General features: G+C 39.2%; 1 protein-coding gene across 1 annotated transcript in view; it reads right to left on the reverse strand.

The window, feature by feature from the left end:
- The window catches only part of LOC129093132 (ankyrin-2-like), an 83103-nt gene extending 75260 nt beyond the window's left edge, over positions 1 to 7843 (reverse strand). Inside the window, exon 1 of the mRNA XM_054601049.1 lies at positions 7703 to 7843. Coding sequence (XP_054457024.1) covers positions 7703 to 7843 — 141 coding nt within the window. The remainder of the gene's footprint in view (positions 1 to 7702) is intronic.
- Positions 7844 to 25281: the final 17438 nt, after the last annotated feature.

Here is a 25281-nt window from a genome sequence, read left to right on the forward strand (position 1 = left end):
ACCACTGATGCCAAAATGATGTTGGCCATCGCATTTTATCAAACAAGCTTGAGAGCTGGGTAGGTCAATCTGACTCTGCACTAGAGTGTTTTAGACTTGTCTTCAACACTTAATTTCACAGTTTTTCTTGAAAATGTTAGCTGAAATTAGTATGACATGCTCTATGGCGTCCAACAAGTGTCCATTCTTGGACCTCATCTGGTTAATCTGTTTGTTTCTTCTTGACTCTATCGTCTGAAAACATAGAATCAGGCATTATAGCTATACAGACGATACATTGCTCTACATTTCACATTTCATATTTTTTAAATTGCGGTTTCAATAAATCATTTTCTTTGGGGTTTTTTAAATACATAACTACATACACTAGTGTACTGGCTAGATGCAGTTGTGCAGATGACAGGTTGAAATTCACAGTCCTGTCACATTGTCCCACTGATCCACAGGTGTCAATATCAAGTAGAAATGCAGCAAAGAAGACATGTTTTCATTTGCTGTAAAGGACTAAAGTCTAAATTGGCAAGAATCCCACAATAAATCGTTATCAACAATAAATGTGCAGCCATATTTAGACATATATGGTTTCCTTATTGGACAATAATCTGTTTGAGGTTTGGGAAGGACATGTCCCCTGTTTGTTTTTGGATGCTGAGTCAGCTGCAGTTGGAAACAGACCAGGGCTGTAAGGAGGCAGAATGATTCAGCATTTTCCTTTTGGTGCCTTCACTAAAGCTAAATTCTGGCTCACATACATCTTGTTCAAAGCTCCCAGCTCTCTGTTCCTTCTGTGGAAAAACACTCTGTGTTGCTTATTTTTACTGCATTCCAATTGCGCTACTGAGGAGGTCAGAAGTCAGTTTCAGAAATACTGTAGCACCACACTGGAGGTATGGGGACTCACTGTGCTGCTCATGGACACTTCAGGGGATGTTCTGTTTGTTTCTTTTGCTCAGGAATGTTGGCTGAGGTCAAAGTTTGCCTGACATTTTCATTAGCAGGCTCTTTCAGTATTGACAGTTATCACAGTCAGAGTTTTATTCGTCCTTCATCACAGTCTGTCACTCAGTCACCTACAGCAGTCACCCTGTGCACATTTTCACATGTAGAATGCAGAGATCAGATGAAAGAATGCAGCTCTGATTATGTATAAAATGAGCAGTGACACTGCTACTCCACACACATACAAATAATACTGGTCTTATGGTTCTGCCTGACCTGCAGTCAGCTGTTGTCTGGCTGCTGCAGAGAACTGCATTGCATCACTCAGACTCACGACTGCTGGAGCGTTATGCAGCACCGTCGTTATCACCTTAAAGGACCATACTAATGCTTCCCCATGTTTCAGTCCACCGTCTACACACAACACACATAACATTAAAGAGTGCTTCAAAGAAAAAGTAAAAAGTCAACTTGCGTAGACTTGAAGCCAGTTCAAGATAGATGGTGCAGTTTTATACATATGTGTGAGGAGGGGGGAATAAAATGGGCATCATCTGCATATGGTAGGGCACAAGCACCAGCATATAGGGAACTGAAAGGGCACCCTAGAGGTCCATGTATCACTAGTTCATCATGTTTTCTCCATTGGAAGAGCACCCTAGAGGTCCCTGTACCACTAAGTCTTAGAGTTTTCTCCACCGAAAGTGAATCAACAGGTCCATGTATCACTTATTCATCAGGTTTTTTCCATTGGAAGGGCACCCTAGAAGTCCCTGCCTTACCTATTCGTCATGTCTTCTCCATTGAAAGGGCACCTTAGAGTTCCCTGCATCACATTTTCATCATGTTTTATCCACTTGTAGGCACCCTATGTAGAGCACTTTATCATGTTTTATCTACCCGGCATCCAAGACATTGGAGCCAATGTGATTGCTACCCTGGGTGTATACAAGAACTGTCCTAAAGCCTGGAAAGACTTATTCATACAGCCTCATACATGTTACAAATATGACAGGGTCAGCATTGTTTTCTGACAGCAATGCACAAAGCAGCCATCTTTACAATAAAGCCTGTCTGATAGTATCCTCACATTCCCTCCAGAGCTGCAGAGTCACATTATGCAAGACCTTGCTCTAATCATCGTTCTGCAACTGCTGGTTGCTATAGTAACACTTAGACCAACAGGACTCTCAGACAAGTGGCGCTCTTGCATGGATGTCACTTAACATTGGAGAGAAAAGGAGAATTGTGGCAGCTTCCTATAGAAATAGTTTAAAAACTCCTGGTTTTAAGGAGCTTAGTCACTTTGTCACTCTCTTTGATGGGGAAACAAATGAATCAATTTGCTGTGCATATCAGACAAAAAAAAAAATCTGCTTTGAAAGGACTACAGTTACATGTAGGTCATGTTTGGGGTGAGTCTGCAATAAATAGGAACTGGAAAGTCAATTAAGAAACCTTAGCCAGGAATGTAGGTCATTGCTTCTCTGCTTTCTTTCACCACAATTAGTTTTTTAGCGTGGAGATAGGTAGTTGATTAAACAAAAAATATAACAAATAACACCAACTGTATAATATGTATCTTTTAGTATTTTTGTGTCCCTTACACAACATGTTCCTGCTTATTTTCCAGCTGGTGTCTAGACAACTACTTCATGACTTAATCAAACCTCCCAAGGATGACAAAGCCCAGCCCTAAAGCTCCTGCTCCATCACATTACATCAAACATTCATTTAAAAAAATATTTGATGTAACATTGCTCTCCTTTATCTGAGCAGGGAGCTTTATCAATAATGCAAACAATCTCCGACACCCCTGCACACACACTGTGAGAGACCAGTGCCCATGCTGGGAGCATCATTGCCCCTCCCAGTTTCCACGGTGACAAGCACTGCCCTCTCTGAAGGTAACCATGACAACAAGGCACTGTCTGTGAGCAAAGCTAGCAAGGTGAGCACAGATACATGAAGGATATTGCTTCCTTTAGAACTGTCTATCATCACAGCCTTATGCAGGGCATCATTCACATGAGAGACATACTAGATCTGTACTTGAGTGTGTGCATGTTTGAGTGACCCAGTGTGGACAAATACAGAGCAAAACACACTCTCCCACACGCACCCACACGCACACACACACACACACACACACACACACACACACACACACACACACACACACACACACACACACACACACACACACACACACATACTATCATGTTGAGTGATAGTAGCTCCCATCCAAACACTTCAACTTCTCACTCGTGGAAGCCTATCACGTAACATCTTGTATGCTTAAGTCTTACCATGCATCCAACTACCACCTATGTTGTTGACACAGATAGATGATGTCATCACTGGCATGTTTAACATATTTTTGTCACAGCAGAGATTTTCCACCTTCTTCAAGACAGACATCATCATCCCTGTACTTTAATAGTCTGCAGAGTCCAGACTAAATGACTAATGCCCTGTGACACTCAGCCCCTTTCTGATGTGAAGTGCTTTGAAAAACTCATTATCCAGCACATAAAAAAGTACATCATTGTTACACATCTACGAGCATCAGTGATATTTGGGACAAGAGGTGCCTGCAAAGAGCCCAAAAGATAATTAAAGACAATAACCACCCAACTAAGAGACACAGTAGAAGCTTTAGCTGTCGTGCACCAGACTGCAGAGTAACTTTTTTACTCTTTACCTTTGTACTTCATCATGTTTTGCTTTTCTTATGTAGCATACAACAGGGACTGCAACTCTATTTCAGTGTGCAACCCTTTGACAAATTCACCTTGAACCTTGACTATATATATCTCCATTAAGCATAGTTGTATTTTGTAATTGAATCAATTGCCATTGGCAGCAACTACAAGCACACAAGCTAAAACCATCGAATGATTTAACTCAAGGTCCACTAACTGTCTAATAGACTGCTGGAGCTATGCATAAGTGTAAGCATGAATCACTGCAGCCATGCTAAAGTGTTAGCATGGACTACTGGAGCTGTGCTACAGAGTGAAACAGCTACCTCAGCTAAAGAGATAAATATGTTTCAGATAATCTGTGTGTGTTTCTGATAACATCCTTTGGGTTGCCTTGCACACATTTGTCCATGAACACACCCAGCGTTTATGAGATGACAATAGCACGTCAGCTTTTTAATTTGCACGTAGCAAATAAAAAGCTGTTTTTTCTTTTATACTTGGAGTTGTTAAAGAACAATCCTGATACATACGCCACATTCATCTTCCCTGTTTCTATTCCCTTCATTTCTATTATGATAAACAGCAGTACAGAGCTTTGGAATACAACTTGTAAATGGCCCAGTCAATCAGAGCAAACAGTGCAACACTGTCGGACCTGGATGGTTATTTGTTTCAGATAAATTTAGATGCAAATGCATAAGGCTGACGGAGCCTCAATGTAGTGGGTCTACAAAACGTAAACAGTTTTATTATATTAGAGAATGTAAACCTTGGATGCAAACGCTGTGCATTATGTGAGAAATGTTCTGTAAGGAACCTTCTCATTTATTCTATATTATTTCACTTTTCAAATTATTCTGACATAAACAAATGTTTGCTTTTATGAGAAGTTAAGTTTGGGGCATAGGATCACCACATTTGTCAACAATTTTAAATGATATATGCGAAATTGCTGATGAATAAATGAATTCCTTTTTCCAACACATGCTTGATGATTACCTCCCTTCGTAATGCTTGAATAAAATAACACTACAGCTGCAGGACTTTCTTTTATTAGTCCTGCAGCATTACATGTATAAATTTCCCACTAAAAATACACATATTTGTTACAACTCATAGGAGGATATGACTTTAAAGATGCACACAACTACAGTGTAAAGACCGATGGCAAATGGTCAGAGAGACAGCCTTTGTTCTGTCACACCGCTTTGCTGTTTCACTGACTTTTCTCCTTCTCATCTTCTCTCTTTTATACTTTGCCATAAAAGAGGCTCAGCTGGAACTTATGCTGCCAGCGGTCACTGCAGGCTGTCAGGTCAACATCTCCTGCTACACAAAGGCCAATTACAGCCGTCTGGACCCTCCTGTGCCAGTCGCTGAGTTATATCAGGTAAAATCAACACTACAACTTTTTAGGTAGCCTTCTCAACCCGTTCTCACTCCAACTCATCAAATACTGAAGCTTGGTCAGGACCCTTGCCATTGCTTTCTAGCGCATTGGGTAGCCCAGCACATGATGCTCCACTATGGTCCCAGTAAACACGTGGATAACTCTGTGAATTTAAACAGTTTAGGTTTAGGCCATAAAACCACTTAGTTAGTTTAGAAAAAAATGCATAATTTGGGCTTGAAATAAGTACATAACCTAAGTCAAATGTAAAAAAAAAAGGAACATAAGGATGGAAAACACGTCGCAAACATCACCTAACTTCAAAATAGCGGTTCCTGGTTGAAAGTCCTGTGTTTATACAAAACATCCGACTCACAACCAATCTGCCCTGTGAGGATTTTTTCACTCTTCTACTACATCATCACACTCCTCGAGCATTTTCTCTGAGCATGTAATAATGACGCAGATGGGCTTACGTTGTTGTTACTTAAAAGTGTGTCTCATACAGATGCTAAATGGTTCCTTATGCGCAGGTATCGGAGGCCGAGGGGCTTGAAAAAGTGTCTGTATTTGACGCCCTGGGAATAAGAACAGGTAGGTTTGCATGTTTTAGCTGATTAATTATGAATCATATAAAATGTCCATTGTGCTGACCATTTTAAAATGCATACCAAGTGTGTACATTGATTTCTAAACTTCCAGGCTTAAATTGGCTAGAAAACAGGTAATTTAACACACAAACTTTTTCATTTGAATATTAACACATCCAGACACAACATTAGCATTCATTTGGAGTCATGTCTGTGTCCTACAATCACTCTCCTGTTAGTTCTGGCTTGGTTTACACCAACTCCTGGGAAAAAATATATGTCTCTTTAGCTGCTTAATGCTCCAAAAATGAGCTGACAAAAACTAAACAGCTCTGCAGAGTTGGTTATTATTCTCTGTGGGTCAGTCCCCATACCAGAAACACTTTTGTCATTACTTAGTCTTTTGACCTATTGGTGCAGCTTGACATTTATTTTTTTTTGCCAAGATTGCATTATTATAAATGGTGGCAGCTACGTTAAAGAATCTCTCTCCATATCCAAAATCCATATATCGCACTGATAATAAGCAGGTCTTAATGTGTAGTGTGTTCGTACCGGAACAGTGACATAAACAAGTCTAGAAACACAAAGGATATGAGGGAGCATCTCACAGTTGGAAAAATAAAATACAAAATAAAGTGTAGGTGGTGGGGAAACTACAAATAAGTATTAAATCTTAAGAAAACCAATTGAGAAGTTTAATTTTCAGTTGCTTTCCTTAGTTGCAGTTTGATTCACAGCCGATGTCACACGTGTTGTATAATTTCCTGTTAATATAAAATGGTGAAATATGCTGATATAAAACAAAAAAACATATTCATTTGTATATAACATATGAAATGAGCGTGTGGTAGGGTCACAGCTCAAATATTTTGGTGGTTGTTGAAACCTCTGACATCCAAGGTACCAAAATCTTTAACATGCTTTGCTTTTGGAAAGGTAATCTCACAAGAGCACTTGAATGCACCAGCACTGACAACTTGCAAAGGAGATTCTACTGATACCTGCATTGATACAACAATGTTACATTTTTAATTTCTTGAGATTTTCTTGCTAATTTCTATGTTAACTGGCATGTATCAAATCAATATAAAAACTTGTTTTGCTGTAGTCAAAAGTTTGATGACTTTAAACACTCAAAGTCACCAGTATGACATTTGAATGAAGCCCTGTATGTATTTGTATTTGTCACGGTCACCCCGGCACTATTTCAAAGACAATATATCCAAACTGCTGATGCCCTTTAATGCACTGAAATGTGTTTAGAACCTAAATTTAGAGTTCATACATTAGCTGACCAAGCTTTGTGTTTAACGGAAAACATAGCTATCTATGAAAAGGTTTGAAACACTCATAGTTTGAAATACAGCTTTGAGACTCGGGGTAATAATAAGAAAAAGTGCTACCACATTAAAATTGCAGGTGGAAAAACTGCCACAAAAAAAGTCACTGAACTCAAGAAACCTCTTTTAGAAACAAACAAAATGTTGTTTGCCCACTGAGATATGTTCTTACAGACTAAATGAAAGATACTCAAATTAGCCACAAGAGTCCACACGCTGCTGTGCAGGATAACTTTAGGAGCAGAAATGTCACACTGGCCTTTAAAGGGTGAGCACCACATACACAACTTACCCTACATACACAACTCACCCCACATACACTCAAACACTACTGCACACACAAGCTCCACGAACACATCAAACCCTGAACACCTAAATCATGTATCTCCTGCTGCTAAAACGTTTTGCAAGACACCAATCAGTACTGGTTCTAAAGTCAGAACAATAAGTCCAAAAGCAGTTTACACATGCTTTAATTAAAAACAGAAAAATGTATCAGCTGCATGCAAGTTGAGCAGTGTGTCAGTGACAGAAGAAAAAAACATTCCTGTCATCAAGATTATGCCCAAAATAAAAATACCTGGCGCTTTAAAAGTGAGAGCTGACACTGACTTCCAAGTTTCTGCTTTAAAAATGGTGAAACAAAACCCTTTTGTATGTAAAAAATCTCCAAAAAAGGGTACTTAATGGGCACCCTAGTTGCCTGCTGCACCTGCCAGTGTGGGCTCTTACCAGCATCAGTGGAGGCAGCTCAGGAAAGTGCTCCACACAGTAGTAGTCTGGCAAAGCATTCTTGTCCAGGTAAGACAGGCTCCCTGTAGTCCTCAGGCCCTTGTCCGAGCCACACACTTTACACATGGCAGCGTTGCCCATACTGCAAGGTTTACAAGTCTATCCCATCAGAAAGTAAGGAAATCCAAGTGAGTGCATTTAATCACTCTGATAATCCACTCCCTGCTCCCCTCCCCCTAAAAACCTACAGGCTACCATCCAGGGGGGGCGACCCCCTCGGCCCCGTACGAACCTTCCCCTTTGGCCTCAGCGGCACTCCTGTTCCTGTTGCACCACCACCTCCAGCAGAGTGCTAGCTCTTACTCATTGCTAATTCCAACTCTCTGACCATTGACCAACACACCCCCCCTAACCCGGCTATTTTTACACCCACCAGCAGAGCTATGCATGTAGAGAGAAAGAGAGCAGAGAGAGGGTGGTCGGCCTGCCAACACAAGAGGGGGCATCACAGACACATTGAGCATGGAATGACATGTGGCCTATATGTGACAATGATTTGGGGCGATATGCAGTCTTTGTCAAATGAAGCACTTTATATTCCAAAAGAGACACTAAGACGTAGTGTCTTTGTGGTCTGGCAAACAGAGGTACAGTTATGCTGCTAAATGTTTTATATATATATATATATTATATCCAGACACTTCAGATTTACCGAATTTAAATGGTCAACAAACTGTAGATTTCCACAGGGTCAAATTAGAGCAAAGATAATGGGGCTTCCCTGTCATTTATGAGAATGTAAAGTAGGTAAAGTGACTATTACTGACTGAGCTGAAAATAGTATTAGTAAAGAGAATCAGTCTAACCCTTGTACATATACACAAACTGCTTAATAATACTGTGTTTATTGCTTCTGCTGACTGCCATGTAGGTGTGAGGCTCCTTTAAGGTTACATATATCACCAGTGTAACCTGCCTCCATGTGACCTTTTCCTAAATGCCTTCACCCAGACTGAAAGCCAAGCCACGCTTTTTACTGCATGCTTGATGAACACCTGCTGAAGTGCATCTGTTAAGGGACTGTTGAAACAATAGGAATTGATTTGTTTTTTACCAAGAAAATTACTAGAGGACACATTGAATACTTGTCACTATCTGGCATTAAAGTCATGGATTTTAGACGAACATATTGGCTTTATTAAATCCAAAACCAAGCATGAGTAGGCCTACTAGGGGTCATCATAAGACTTGATCCCCAATGGGGACTGGTGTACAACATTAGCAGCAAACTAGGCTTCCCACACTGGTCCAGACTCTCCTTTGGCATTATGATTTCCCCTCATGTCCTGGACTGTTTAATGGAAGCAGGCATGGTGATTTGCTAATGCAGATGTGTGTCAGACTGTGGCCCAGAGCAAAGCTGTATTGATTCAGCCGGACTGAATGCAAATTACATTCACACAGACCTTTTCATGCCAATAGTTCACAACATTAATAGTATGCTGTTTAATATGAGCTTCAGACATCAGGTCTGCTGTCTCTACATTTCAGTGAATGTCTTGTCCACAGTCAATTGCATGTTTGTATTCACCCCGTGTGTATGTGTCCTCGTCTGATGACATCAGTGAGGTAAATGTCCCCATTCTCTTTGCATTCTTCAAGGACATGACTAGCACAATACTCTTACTGTTGAAAATATCACCCAAACAATTCTCATTCACTGAATATGTTTGGCTGTGGAGAAAGACTATTCATTGTTGAGAACCACAGAAACCACACAAGAAGGCAGCTTTGGAGTTTTCTATGAATGAATGAATATAAATTGGATAGGAAAGCACATGGTCACATTAAACATAGTAACAAAATAACAGGTTTTTGGGGTTGGTTTTTTTTAACGAGGACAACAGAAAACCATTTAATTATATACAATCAAAGGAAACAAAATCATATTTGCATTTGGAGGAGTAAAGCAATAGTCAAGAGAAGAGAAAACAAATGCAAGAATCATTATTTATTTGCATCATAATGATTTAGCCTGCTGACCAGAGTCAATAGGCTAAATCCACTTAAGTCCCCTTAAATTCTTATCTAACTTAGAAGGAGCCTTGATAACTTTGATTTTTAATTCCAAAGAGTTGCCATACATCCAAATTGTTATACTTTCTAAGAAGTCCGTTTACAATTTAGTTGGGGTCTTGGCGGTCATTGGGTGCTTGAAAAATAAGTTGTATGTCATCTGCATAGCTATGAACAATTACACTGTGTTGTTTATTATTTGGCTGAGCAGAAGTATGAGTATGGTTGGGTTATGAGAGCTGGTGCTATATTGGTAAAATACTAGCACCCAGTCTAATAAATCTCCAATCAAATCTTTTAGCTCCTTCTGTATAAGCAAAAAGTAGAAGAAACACTTTTCAGGAGCATTTTAGCTAATAAGTATATTTGTTAAAGAACTATAAAAAAAAAAAAAGGAAAATAAAATTTAAAAAAATTAGTTGATTGTATATATTTGAGTTTTAGCAATTGAATATTAGGTCAGCTATGAATTTTGTTGCTTAAAGTTTTGGGAAATTTAACCTTGAATGATATGATATTAATTCATATATGATAAGAACATTCAGTGCTGGATTCATGTAAAAGAAAAGTGTTACTAAACTACAAACCTAAGCGCAAGTATGTGTAATGGAAAAAAGTATAGAACCTTATAGAACATGCTAACAAATACTTAAAAAACTGTTTTGCTGTTGGACAGATAATGGATTAAAGCTGAAAGCTAGTTTTAAATGTCTATCCAATCAGATCTAACTATAATTATCCTTAACGTTGGGAATGCAGTCGAGTTGCATTAACTGAATTTACTAAATGCTGAAGGCATTAATAGATAATTCCAAATGGAACCCATCATATTGCTATTACACAAATGTACTGGTGATGTAACATGGTTATTAGTTTTGACTTCACAAAATAAGATAAAAATGTAACAAAATGGGATAATGGTCAAACAAAAACATTATTTGAATGAGAGGACAGACTATACGTCTTCAGAACAAAATTCAGATATAACTCTGGTATCAAGAAAAAAATCAAACGATTTGCTTTGATGTCAATTTGCAGTGAGCGCTCAAACATTCCTGCTAGATGCAAGCACAGTCGCAATTTTGCAAATTCCCCAATACAAACGAATACCGATTTAGTTCAGTTTAGCTCCATAAAATGCAAACAATTAGGCATAGCCTTCCACTGCTTTGTCACCTGACGGTGCCTTTTTAGTTTCATTAACCTTCTCCTGGATGTAATTTACTTAATGTCTCCTTCCATCTACTCTCTAAACAGCCATCATCTGCCAAAACACTCATTCAATTAGTGTAGCAAACGAATGAGGCCAAGGGTGTTTGTGTGTGTGATTTAACTGGACAAAGGTCAAACCTGGCCTTGGACTATTAGGCAATATCATTTATTTAACTCTTCAAAAGTTTAAACAATGTCTCCGCCAAGACCACAGAAATCACCCCCTCCCTCCTCTCCCCTCCCATCCCACCCCCACCCCACGCTCCCTCTGTGGATCGGTAATCCACTGGGCAGGGCAGGCCGAGCCAAAAGACCCTTTTAATCTGTGATGGACCATATGGCTCACTGGCTGTGGGAGGGACGAGGAGCACTGGGTAAAGCCACTTGTATTGCTGTATGTTCCCGCTGTGGGGGGAAATTGAGTGATGTGTGTGTGTACAGTAGTTGTATGGAAGGGTTTAGTGGCAGGGGAAAGGGAGGAGAGAAGTTTTAGTATGAAAAATATAGGGGGTTGTATTGAAGCGGCTAAAGGCTAACAAAGGGTTTAACACATCCGGTTTTCAATTGTGTTCCGTGTCCTATGTTCTCATAATGTTAGTAACAAATCCCAAAATAAATCACTTCTTTACCATTTAATTTAGATCTAGTATAGTTAAACTTAGTAGGCTACATAATTCAATGGAGACAATGGGCCTTTTTTATGCTAAGATGTGACTACTAGCTAAAGCTAACACTAGCTTGAAGCTAAACTACTGCACAGATCAGTTATAGGGGATAGAAAGGCAGCCCATGTAACAGACTTGTGATGAAGTGCAGTCAGTTATCCAGGCAAACACTTATCTGAGATTAAATATTTAACATACTGTATAAAGCATGTTACTGCTATATTAATACAATACTTATATGTATTGATGAGTTTTAAACACATAAGTACACTCAGCAGCCTATCCAGAATAAACAGGTTACAGAATAGCATGCTGTAATATGAATAAAGAAAAGAAAACTTGAATTATAGAAGTTGGAGGCCAGGTTGCTATGGAAACACAGATTCGGTAAGATTTAGGCATGGATTGTTCTTTTGCTACAATATAAGATGCCTGCAAAAAATGTCTTCTCCAGTGTCAAACCACATTGAGACTGACATATTTGACAGTGAGAATCAGAACAGTGACAAGAGAGTGACATGTTGGAGGTCTCTATTTTCCCAAAGATAGGGCTGACAGGTTAAATTGAGAACAGACGAGGTTTAGACTACAGAGCTGGTCACAGACGTCCCAGGTCAAGGGAAGGTATGTGGGATATTTACTCCACAATTAATGCTAGCCAACAAAACTCCTCTCAGAATGCCGTGAATATCTGAAGCATTTCTAACTGATGGCCATAACTTGACCTCTCATGTTAGAGGAATCTTCTGAGAGTCTGACACAGTCTCACAGTAGTTTGTCTATATATTGGTTTTGTATAAAGGGACACCCTTAATTTCTTCTGTCAGTCGGGCCACCATTACAAAAGAGAGTTAGTTGGGTTTAGGAAAAACATAATTGTTTGGCTTGAAATATCTTGCAGTTAGGTTAAGGTAACAAAATGTATGTTGCTCATTGTTTTTATGCTGAGCACATGAAAAAATGGACATTTCATTTCCATAAACACAAAACCAACAGATTTCATTGTGTGACTATTTCAGAAACTGCCTTGAGATTTGGCTTGGAAAACACCAATAACTCTGCAGTTGAGGGCAATAGTCAACCAAATGAAGCTCTAGCGTAAGTTCAGTCAGGAAGTAAATACTCTCGTATGCTTAGTCTTGTAGTTTATTTCTCATACATCTGCCATTCTCTCCTCAAGCATGCTCACTCATGATTTCCTCGCTGTCATTGTTCGGGGGTGTCAATCATGATATCAGCTGTTTAGATCAGCTGGTCTCCTCAATCCAATAGCACAGCGACATAATTACATCATTAGCCTATCATCTTGCTGCTATCTCTTTTTGAATGTCTCTCTACCTTCAGTACGATCATGCTGCTGCTACGCGCCCCTCCATCTCCCCATCTCCGACTAAACTTCTCAGATTCATCAGCTTCATCAACTCATCATTCTATCAGCCTCATCAGCCAACACCACCAGTGTCTGGACTCCACGGGGGATTTATCTTGCTGCTGCTCAGGGCAGACACCCCTCGATAACCAATCTCCCCATAGAGTCTAAGCAACAAAGACTCTCCTGATTGAATACTCAGTCTCAGAACCCATCGTTATTGATCTTACGGTCTTATTTCTAGGGTTCTGGTATAACTTGTGGATATCTTGGCCAAGACTTACTTTTCCGTGAGATGCTCATTGTTTACAGTCTGATTGGCAACTTGAGATGCGATACTGGAGTTGGAGTTGAGAAACAATTTTATACTGGCAGTAACTGTCTATAGAGATCAAAGACACTAGACTGGTGTGATACTGGCTACACTACACTGGTACTAGAAGGGCCAAATGTTGTGGAATTAAGTAGTAGATGTACTCCTGCAGCCTCCGTAAAGTCTGTTTTATGTTATCAGAAATGAGTGATGGAGACTCCCTGTTGAGGAACAATCAGCTGCTCGACTCAAACACTGACAAAATTTCCAGCTGACTCTGACCAACAAAGACTGTAGAGACATAATCCGTACTGGTTCATAGACACATACTGTTATATAGATTAGTATAATGACCCCGAGATTGAGATCATTCACCTCCCCAAGCTGCTCTCATACACTGTTCTTAGCTATACCTACAAAAAGAAAAGCAATATCAATCTTATTTAACCATCTTGATAAACTCGTATGTAATTGAACGGTTCAATTTGACTCTCAATTTAAGGTCAGGTTGTGATTTTTGATAAAAAAGTTCAGCACTAAAGGCTATGGAGTCTTGATTCGTAAAGATCTACAGATCATTGCTTTTATGCCCTGACAACTGTTATTTACATAATCCAATTTTTCTTTAAAAAAGATACATGTTGTCAAGCGTGATATATATATATTTTTAATGAGTTTACAAGGTGCACCTTAATCCACCAGGAAGTCCCTGTGGGCTGTCACAAGTTTACCGATCAAGTTCATGTAGACAATCGATATTATATGAAAAAAGCGCGTGTCTGGCTCTGCAAGTTCCGATTTAGAAATCGCAATGGTGACAACCCTAATAAAGTCTCTTGTCGGAGGTCTGGGTGAGTCAAAAAACACCAGACTTTAACCCAGGAGACATTCATCGTTGGTAGAATGTACTTCTGTACTTAAGTAACTTCCATAGTTATTTTAACCAAAATCATGATCTTTCCTTAATGTAACCAGGTAGCTTTTTGCCACTTTCAAATATTACAAATATAAGTTAAAATATCTCTAAACAAAACAAAAAAAACATAACATCTCCCTGCAACAAACTAAACTTATAAAACTAATTAAAAAAACTATTGAAGTGCTGAAAAGGGAAGTAATTTATGCTTTTATTTGATAGCAGGCAGTAGACAGATGACAGGGAATTAGAGGGAGCGGGAGAATGGGGATGACATGCGACAAAAGTCAGGATCTTTTTTATTAATTATAAGATGAAGATATTAAATGTAATCTTCAATCATTTACAAAATATACATTTAAAAACTGGGCATATGTTCAGACAAACCACATCTTAAAAAGTTTGAAATACATACAAAATAAAAGAATATGACTAGAATATTGTCTACTGAAAAAACTGTGGATATTAAAATGCAAAAGTTACAACAAATGATGAATAAGTCTTTTCTAAATTTCTCAAGTGCATTGCCTCTAAATGTCTCCACTTGTAATTCTGGTATTTAAGACTCTGATACCGTGATGGACAAACAGAGTGTAATCAGAAAACACTCACACACTTGAAGGAAGCAATGTTGGTTCCTGGACTGGATCCAGTGGGGGCAAATTAATCTCAGTGAGCTCTGTTTAATTTAATACATGTGGCTATAGCATTTTTACAACGCTCGCAACCTTAAGCATAGCATCTTAAAAACACACTAGGGGAAGAAACTGTTGTGTGGAGGGATGATGAACCTGCCAAAAATAGCCGACCAGACACCCACAGAGCTGAATGAGAGATGAGATGAGGAACGACTTGGATTGGAGAAGACAGAAGACAAAAAGACAGAGGGGAGCCAAGAAAAGCATAATGAGGACAGAAAGGAGAAAAGCTCCACACAGGAATGATGGGAATGGAAAATATAAAAAACACAACACAAATATTATACTCTTAGAACCACCTCGCTCTGCCTGGAGTTCAGACACCATGCTATTCTGTCTTGACATTGAATCCAAATAATTGCTGCCTTTACTTCACTTAACTCCCTCGCTCCATCCATTCTGTGATACTACTGAGCAACCTGCTTTACTGACATCAGGGTCCACATTGTGGCCTTCACAGTACAATTCCATAACTGTTGGGAAGCTTTCTATAATTAAAGCTGAACTAACCATTGGTCAAATGACAATGTGTATTGTGAAAGCGGTCATCAAAGTAATCAAACCTCATAATTATCATTCAACTCTGTGTTTCCTCTGACCTCTTTGGTTCTTATCTTAGATATCTTGGCCTCTTTCAGCTCTTTGGTGGTTTTACAGCCCACACCTTTACTGTTTAGTTTAATCCATGGACTGAATATAAGAAGTACACGCTGTTTTTGGCCTTCTTGGGCTTGTTATTTTGGAACCAGAAGTGACACAAGAGGGTGGAGCTAAGAACAATATAAATAGGACATTTTAATTTGCATACAGCATGAAGTAAATACATGCTGCATTATATATTAGCTTGCACTATCTGGCAGCTGGGTTAGGACCGTATTTGTTAAGACATGGGGACAAGTTGGCAGCCATTAACTCTAGCGTTTTGCCAGAGAACAGTAGGTATTCATTCATACTTCATTTTTTTGACTGGGACAGTGTTGTTGCATTTCTTTTCATCTGTTGTTCCTGGACAGATGTTATAAACGCACCCCAAAAAATACAATAAAAAAAATAAATATATATATATATATATATATATATAAACTTCCTTATGAACAAAAACAAACCTTTATGCAACTGTAGGGCTCCTCACATCCCAATTTTATTCACCTCCATTATAACGGGATGGAGCATAAATCTCAGAAAGAAACAAATAAGATCTTAACCTTTCTGCTATCTGGTAAGAGAGAAAATTAGTTTTTTCATACCAGCAAACTGTCACTGTTCTATAGCCAGAGTTTTGATGCCACTTCTTGAGGGCCAAATTCCCCAAAAAGAGAGTGTCGTCCATTAAGACCTAAAGTAGCTAAATCTTTACTTCTCCGAAAAGACGTTGAGACAGATAGCTCCCAAGCTAAGCTCCTTTGGGGGATCTTTCTCCTTGCATAACTAAGCCACACCATCATCTGCTACAATGCACTGCACATCCAACCTTGGACCACATCACTGTGGCGATAGGGTCTGACACAGCCGCTGGTCATATGTGCATTTATTTCACATTGAGAATTAATCAGATCCACAGATTGACAAGTCCAAACTAAATATGTCAAGATCCCATGGAGACCTGGATGTCTTACAACCATAGGCTCCACTGATAACCTGAAAAGCATAGGAAAAAGTAAAGATTGCTTTAAATTCACAGTAGAACGCCCAAGTTGCAGACCCGTCTACTATATTACCATGATACAGTACTATTAACCGGTGTGTCTGTGCACTTCAAGGGGAGACCATGCTGTTACTCTCCGTAGTGGATTCACCCTCTTTTGGTTGCCATGGCGACAGGATTGGTACCTCTCCTGAGCCGTAGTGTCCCATAGTGCCACATCAACCAGATTATAAATGCTCTAATCCAGGATTTTGCCAATCCCAGTTTAGCATCAAACAGTGGTGCATGCTCAACATCCACGTTCCATCAGTGGGGGTTAGCGTGGGGGTGGGCTTTGTGGTTGGGGGCATCATAAAGCCACAATGAGTAAAGAGGACATTTGCTAGTTCAGAATACGAGCAGTTGTGTGTTTGGAAACCCGCAATTTTTTTAAATCGAGACGATATACTTTATTGTCAACATAGGGTTATTTGTTCCAAAACAAAATGTTGCCTGTTCTGTTTTCTGCACCACCAAACTGAGAGCAAACATTTCATATACAGTGAAATAAATGTCTCTGGGACAAGGAAACGATTTTAGGTTTTTGCCTTCACTCAGTGGAAGTTTCCCTTAAAGCAGTCCAAGGGAAAGGCTGTAGTAACTAAATAAAACCATAATCGGCAAAGATTACTGTAGAAGAATGATTGAAAATCAGAAACACACTGTGAACATAGACTTAGAGTGTACAAACATTCTGTCTAAATATCCTGCAGATCAGAAGTAAGATCCATATATAGATGGAAAAGAGGTGAGTGGGGGTGGTGTAGCCAGTGATTAACATCTCCGTCACAAACATTTCCCACTAAATTGCATCTGTTGAGCACCCAGCTGTGGCCTGAGATTAGATATAAAAACAGACAGGAAAGTGACTTTGCCAGCAGGACAGCTAAATAATGTAATGCTCTGGGGGGTCAGAGAAGCATCTTAATCAACCATGATGGAAGAAGAAAGCATCATTTTTGAATGCATTTATATAGTACATTTTGAAACCTCCGAAACTAATTCTAATTCTAATGGTTCAGCCTTCAGGAGCAAATTGGTGTTCAGTATGTTTCCCAAGAACACTGGGCTGTGGGAGCCAGGGATCGAATCACCGATCTTCCGATTCGTGGAAAACCATCTCTATCTCCTGAGCAACAGTTGCCCCATACACACTATAATGGGAGTCCATAGGAAGCCATTAACCAAAGCCCACTCTTCAGATTCAATGAAAGTCCATTATCTCATGGAGAGTGTGGCTATGCGAGCTTCAGCTGCGATCCATTCCATGATTTTCTGCTAGGCTTTGTGGCCAAAGTACAACTGATTTGAGCTTTGAGCTCCATACCTCACGTCTAAGGGCGATCTGTCATTGGAATGAGGCTGAAGTTATGACTGTACTGTATGGAGGCGGCTGTGGCGTAGTGGAGAGCAAGGTAGTTCTCCAATCAGAGGGTCGGTGGTTCGATACCCGGCTTCGGCAGTCGATGTGTCCTTGGGCAAGACACTTAACCCCAAGTTGCTCCCGAAGGCTTGCCATCGGTGTGGACTGGATGTTGCATGAATGTTAGTTAGAGTCTGATGGTGGCACCTTACATGGTAGCCTGTCATCAGTGTGTGAATGGGTGAATGATATGTAATATACTACTGATTGTAAGTCGCTTTGGATAAAAGCGTCTGCTAAATGACTGTAATGTAATGTACAGTCATTTAGAAAATAAGTTAATTCTATCCATCTCTTTGTTCCTGCAGTGATGTGACTTTAAGGCCTCAATATGCTTCACATTAACTTTGGTTTTACAATATGATCAGGAAGCTAAGCATTGGAAGCAAACATTTCAATGCAAAGATTAACAACTTAATGGGGATGATTCCGTTTTTTTCATTTCTAAAGGCAAAAGTGATCCAACTTAGTTTTACTCAAAGCTGGGTCAAGAAAAAAGCCTGCTGTCGTATCCCACTGCTTACCAAACCTCTCTTGAAGAATTATTTCTCATTTGGCCCAGATCACCTTCGAAATCAATTATCTAACGATATAGTTTCTCTAGATGGCATTGCTCTGGCATCCAGCACTACCATTAAGAACCTCGGAGTTATCTTTGATCAGGATCTGTCTTAACTCTTATATAAAACAGATCTCAAGGACAGCCTTTTTTCATTTATGTAACATTTTGAAAATTGGGCAAATCCTGTCTCAAAGTGATGCAGAAAAACTAGTTCTTGCATTTGTTACCTCTAGACTAGATTACTGTAACTCCTTATTATCAGGCTGCTCTAATAAGACTCTTAAATCTCTACAGTTAATCCAGAATGCTGCAGCACGTGTTCTAACAAAAACTAAGAAAAGAGATAATAATAATAATAATAATGGATTTTATTTATATAGCACACTTTAAAATACAAAGAAATCTCAAGGTGCTGCACAGGGTAGAACAATCACAATAATCAAATATAATAATAAAGCGCTAAAAAACAAACAAAAAAATAAAATAAGAATTTAAATAAATGAATTAATTTAATCATAATGAAATCTAAGAATATCTATTAAAACTGAACAACCACCCAAACACAAGCTCATATTACTTCAGTATTAGCTTCTCTGCACTGACTCCCTGTTAAATCAAGAATATAATTTATAATTCTTCTACTCACCTACAAAGCTCTAACTGGCCAGGCACCGTCTTATCTTAAGGAATTTATAGTTCCATATTACCCAACTAGAGAGCTGCGCTCAATCAATGCAGGGTTACTTGTGGTTCCTAGAGTATATAAAAGTAGGATGGGAGCCAGAGCCTTCAGTTATCAGGCTCCTCTTCTGTGGAACCAGGTTCCAGTTTCAGGTTTTGAGCTCCTCTCTCCTCTTCTCTCCCTCCATCTTTATAATCTCCTATTTATGCACATTACTGATTTTTCTTCTTCCCCGGAGTCCTTGTGCTTTCTCGCGTCGCAGGTTCCCGTGAATCAGGGTTATATCTGGACTGTCATTGTGCCACCTACTGAGGCCCTGCTGACACCCACTACTACTACCACTATCATTATTAGTCACATTACTATTATTATTCCCTGTACTATTACGCTTATTGACTTTGCTTCTACCCTGGAGTCTTTGTGCTTTCACGCCTCGCAGGTTTCCATAAATCGTGGCTGTACCTGGACTGTGGTCATCCCTCCTGCTGTGGCCCTGCTGACACCGACTGCTACTACCATTATTATTATTGGTCACATTACTAATACTATTCCCTATATCGTTATTTTAATTCTACTATAGTCATTGCTGCTTTTATAAGTAGTCTTAATTTTTTCCTTCGTTACTCGGCTTACTACTATGATTATATGAATCATTTATGTCATATACATTAAATGTGTTGTAACTCTGTTATGTTCATTCTGTACACATGACATCTATTGCATTCTGTCCATCCTGGGAGAAGGATCCCTCCTCTGTCGCTCTCCAATAGGTTTCTTCCTTTTTTCTCCCTGTTAAAGGTTTTTTTTAGGGATGTTTTTCCTGTGCCGATGTGAGGGTTCCGGGACAGAGGATGTCGCATGTGTAGAGATTGTAAAGCCCTCTGAGGCAGATTTGTAATTTGTGATTTTGGGCTATACAAAATAAACTGAATTGAATTGAATCTGCATGTCCCTGTTGTCTTGAAATGATGACTCATACAAATGTTGCACTCAGCTGTACTCATAAAAAGTGAGTTGTGTGAAGAGCTTGAGAGAGAAGTTCATACCTCCACATATAAGGCCAATCATTTTGGAAAGTTGCAAAAATTGTCGGGCTGACACTGTTAGACAATCAAATAAGCTCTTGGTTTGACGGATACAGAGGCCTTTACTCTTGGTAAACCATGACATTAATTCTATTCAAGGTTTTAGTTGCGTTATTTAAGACAAAAATTCTCAGATTCCAAAATTAGGAACATCTTCCTCAAATATTGGCAGTCAAATCAAACGATCAGTATTTTTAATGGTTGTAGTTGGGTAGCTAGGTGCCTATGTAGAATGATGACCCATTGTCAATCCCACCTAGTTTTGTTGGCTTGTGTTTTTCAAACCGGGGGGTTAACAGCCCTCACTAAGCACAACGCCAGATTTATTTCAATCTTACTTAATTGGAGATATAGGCATTCATTTAAAGGTTTGGAACAAGCTTTTCACGTTTTTGCCTGGGTTTTCTTCCAGATGCTGCACTGTTGGTCAAAAGACCAAATGTGGTCACAGACTGATAAAAACAAAGTTGGACGTGGATTGGCTACCTTGACAGAAATGTCTATCTAAAAGATGTCTGCTTTTTGTTATTGCTTCCACTTTTGGAGATCCATTCATCCATACATATGTGAGAACATATTTACATCCAACACTCCAGGCTACGGGAAGTGATTGACAACAGTGATACAAAACTTAACAATTTTGCGTGAAACACTTTAGTCAGTCGATGTTTCATGCGTTTGTTCTTCACAATGATGCCCACATACTAGAAAGTACTAGAAAAGTGTTGAGACAGAGTACCTACTTGGTAAATCACAGGTGTTCCAATGAGTCACATATACAGTATGATGCTACACCTGGCAAGCCTTTCAATAGGATTATTGGTTCATTTCTGTGTCTCTTCATGTTTTTCCCCACAACTTTGAAGTAGTGGTAGTGAGTGTCTGAACTAAATATTGTGTAAAAAAGAATGAGTCACATATACAGTATGATGCTACACCTGGCAAGCCTTTCAATAGGATTATTGGTTCATTTCTGTCTCTCTTCATGTTTTTCCACACAGCTTTGAAGTAGTGGTAGTGAGTGTCTGAACTAAATATTGTGTAAAAAAGAATCACTCTTCAATTTCACAATTTGCATCAAGTCTGCAAATAGTATATTAGGCAAGTTAACCAAAAATAAGCAAAATGATGTTCCAGCTGAAGTCTATTTACTCAGAAACTAACCACTAATACTTTGAAAAGGTTAAGACTAAAATGCATTATGTCCACACAAATGGCCATAAAAACAACCGTGGTGAAGATGGCAGGTGGATTACTACAGGGCTGGGGCCCTACAGCGGATTAGTATTTCACCATCAATCTCCTGTTATATTTGAGAGACAGAAACGAAAAAGAAAGAGCCAGAGAACAGAATGACTATGCAGGGGAAGATTAAGGGGTTATTATGTAATTGTTCAATTCATTTCCATTAGGCTCTGGAAGGAGCTTCCATACAACTCCTCTGGGTGAGTCGATCAAGTAATTAAGTATGAAATTTGAGCGCCAAACAAGTTTGTAAGATAAGTTTTCAGCTGGCACTGTAGTCAAGGCAACTGCCTCTGAGAGGTCTCTGCAGTCATACTGATGTAGAAATTATTTCTGATCACACACAAAAGTAAGCTGTAGGATTTTGCACTGAAGATACTGGAATAATCGTATTACTGTCTTGCAAAATACATATTGTAGATGTCACCATTATGTTTTCTCCCATTTATGTCATACAGTATTAGATCTGCTAGTCATAAAACTGATATGCCTTCATAATCCATGTTTTACAACTAAGATATACTAAGTAATGGTTGAGGATAGGTGACAAAAAACCCAAAGTGAATGTATAGGAAAGATGGTGATCATGGTTATGTAGTAAAAATATTATTACCAACTTGTCAGTGTTTAAGGTAAAAACCTATATGGAACAACTGCATTATATAAAGGAAACATCACAATTTCCAGATATTGGACCAGGTGCATTGGCAAGACAGAAAATCAATGCTCTTCCCATTGGTTCAATAATTATATCTACCTTAGTAAAGGTATACAGTAGTATTACAAAACTGTATTTGAAACCAACTAAAAGCATTACTTATATTGACGTATATTCACAGTCTAGTGACAAGATTTTTTCTACAGGCAGTGTGGACAAACCACTGAAATAACCTTCACAACATCATGGGATACAAACTCTAAAAGAAGATGGTAGGCAGTCTGGTTGAGTAAGCATCGGGATACATACTCACAATTAAAGTGGCAATTACAGGACGATGACGCACTGAATTTCCTTTCATTTCCCAAAATTGTTCTGAGTCAGTTACCTTAGAGACATAATAACCAGGGCATCCTGAGAGCTGTTTTTCCTTTTACAATGAAGCCATTGAAATGTTAATGTCACGCCATGTTTAAACACAGTGTAAGAGTTGCACATAAAGTCAGCAAACTCACTCAGGAAAGACCATTACCTAACATTAGCTACTATTACCTAAATAAAACAGATGATTGCATTTTTGCAGGTTTGTAGCTGGCGTCCCTATGGAGACAAAATCTTTGGTAGATGAAACGAGACTGGCCGATAACTGCTACATGTATGTCTACTTTACATGAGTACAGGGAAAGGGGCAGACATGCTGGGATACATTTGCTTTGGTCAACTTCAGGATAGATCAAACGTGAATGCGCATTTCACAAGTGAGCAGCATCCTGCTGTACTGCCGATGTAGACAGCAGATTTAGAAAACAAGAGGGAAGACGTAGACTAAACATACTGAAGGAGGAAGTGTGACGGGGAAGATGACCGAGAGAAAGAGATAACAGGGTGAAGGCGAGGGTTTGCCTCCTTGCAGCTTTCCTGGGTGTTTTATACCTGCAGAGGAGACGCAGTTATCAGAATTGCACTGCAGTGCTAGAGCAAGTGCAATGGGAGACAAAGCAGTGTGTCAAAGAGCAAACTGAATAAAAAGTGCGTTAAGATGTAATTGAAATGCCCGAAGAGTCTTACTTTAGATTTGTTAGAAGTGCAAGGTGAATAATAATCAAATGAGAGACAGACGGTTTGGACAAACTATGAGATACAATGGGTACACCATCTCAATCTGCAGTAACTGTGTATACGAAAGATATACACCGGGCTTAAAAGGCCTGTTAACTGTACCCCTAATGTATCCTCCATCACATGTCAGCATGGACATAATTTAAGAAGTCTACTGCAGTATGGAGTACCAGCTGTTCCAAGCTGTCCTGTGGTCCTATGAGCTACCCCTCCCAAACGAAAACACACAGATGGAGACGAGAAGCTGTTCCGTGAATCATTCTCTCTATTGATTACGTAATCAATGTTGAGTCTTGCTGCCAGAAGAGTAATGGCTACAGGAATCTTTACAAAAAAATTCACAGGAAAAAAATGTGTCACAAGGAATACTACTATAGGGTAAGATTATACAGTAGCCTGTAGGGTAAGTGTGTGAGGATACCCTGACATCTGTGCTACATTGTTAGCTAATGAAACTAAAAATATCTGAAAAAGCTAGTTGTGGATTTGCTGCTTTAAAGGTCAATTGATTAACACTGTTAAACTTAGTTAAACTACTGGTTGTTAAGGTTAAGTCATTCAAAAATATGACATAGCTTAGCTCGTACTTAGCCATAATAAAACACATTAGCTGGAGCTTGAGAAGTTGTCTCATTTATTTGACCCAAACAACTGTAAGCTATTTATCAAACAAGCAGCATCATAACAAAAAAGCAGCTAAGTAATTACACTAGTTAGCTAGAGCTGAAATCACCAAACGACAAGTTTAAGTTAGCAGAAACACCAAATGAGGATCAGAATCAGATATAGTTGATCCAAAACGACGCAGTAGAGCGAGAACACCAACACTGGTAGCAGCATGATGTGCCACCAATTAAAAGTTTCACCATTATAAAGCCAATAATATCAAACAGGGTGGAATTACCCTAAGAGTTTCTCTTTTTAAACTAAAATACTTCTACTTTGCTTCTTCTTTGTCATTTTGTTTTTGAGTGTTATTAAATGGAATGCATTAACACTTCAGTGAGTCTTTCAAACTAAATAAGTATCAGGAACGGGGCTATTCTCTTTGAGCTGCTGAAAGGCTTTTAATGAGAATGATGATCTGTTCAGGACATGTTCAGATTTATTGAGGGTACTTCAACAGCAATACAAACCAAACATATAAATAAGAAGTGGCTTTGAATAATAAGTGAATGAAAGCAGCATTTATGTTGATAGAAACCCAGAGCAGCAGAGTGCTGTTCTGGGTTTTCATCAACAATAAACATCATAACCAGTGAACAGGAGGAGACAACAACACAAGAAGGCTTGTCGAGAAAAATATAATGAAATACTCCTATGAAACCATACATACTATGAATAAGTAATAAATTGAAAACTGGTATTGCAGATGAAGCGGTTAAAGACTGGGCCTGGGTATCCAGTATTACGCCACAATGTGTTTCAGCATTTCATAACAACATGCTTTAGGCATGCCAAGCCCTCTAATACCCACTAAGCACCATTTACACGGGGTTAAGCGACCCCAGCAGGACCTGACCGACTGGTGTTAAAACTGACGTTTGATAAGTGTGCGTGCTGCTGTGAGGTAAATGTCTTCCCTCTGGCGCATGGTGGACAATCCACCAAATTGTTTCTATTAATCACTTTTAGACTTTTGTGTGTGTGTGTGTGTGTGTGTGTGTGTGTGTGTGTGTGTGTGTGTGTGTGTGTGTGTGTGTGTGTGTGTGTGTGTGTGTGTGTGTGTGTTGAGACAGAGTGAGAGACAGGCAGAGAGAGAGGGCACATCAATAATCCCATGTTATAATCTGCCAGAGCAGTGAAGGGGAAAGAGACAGAGCAAACAACACAACAACACAGCAGCTCTTTATCCAAACATGAACAAAGGTC

Source organism: Anoplopoma fimbria, chromosome 7, assembly GCF_027596085.1.
Source record: "Anoplopoma fimbria isolate UVic2021 breed Golden Eagle Sablefish chromosome 7, Afim_UVic_2022, whole genome shotgun sequence".
Classification (NCBI taxonomy): domain Eukaryota; kingdom Metazoa; phylum Chordata; class Actinopteri; order Perciformes; family Anoplopomatidae; genus Anoplopoma; species Anoplopoma fimbria.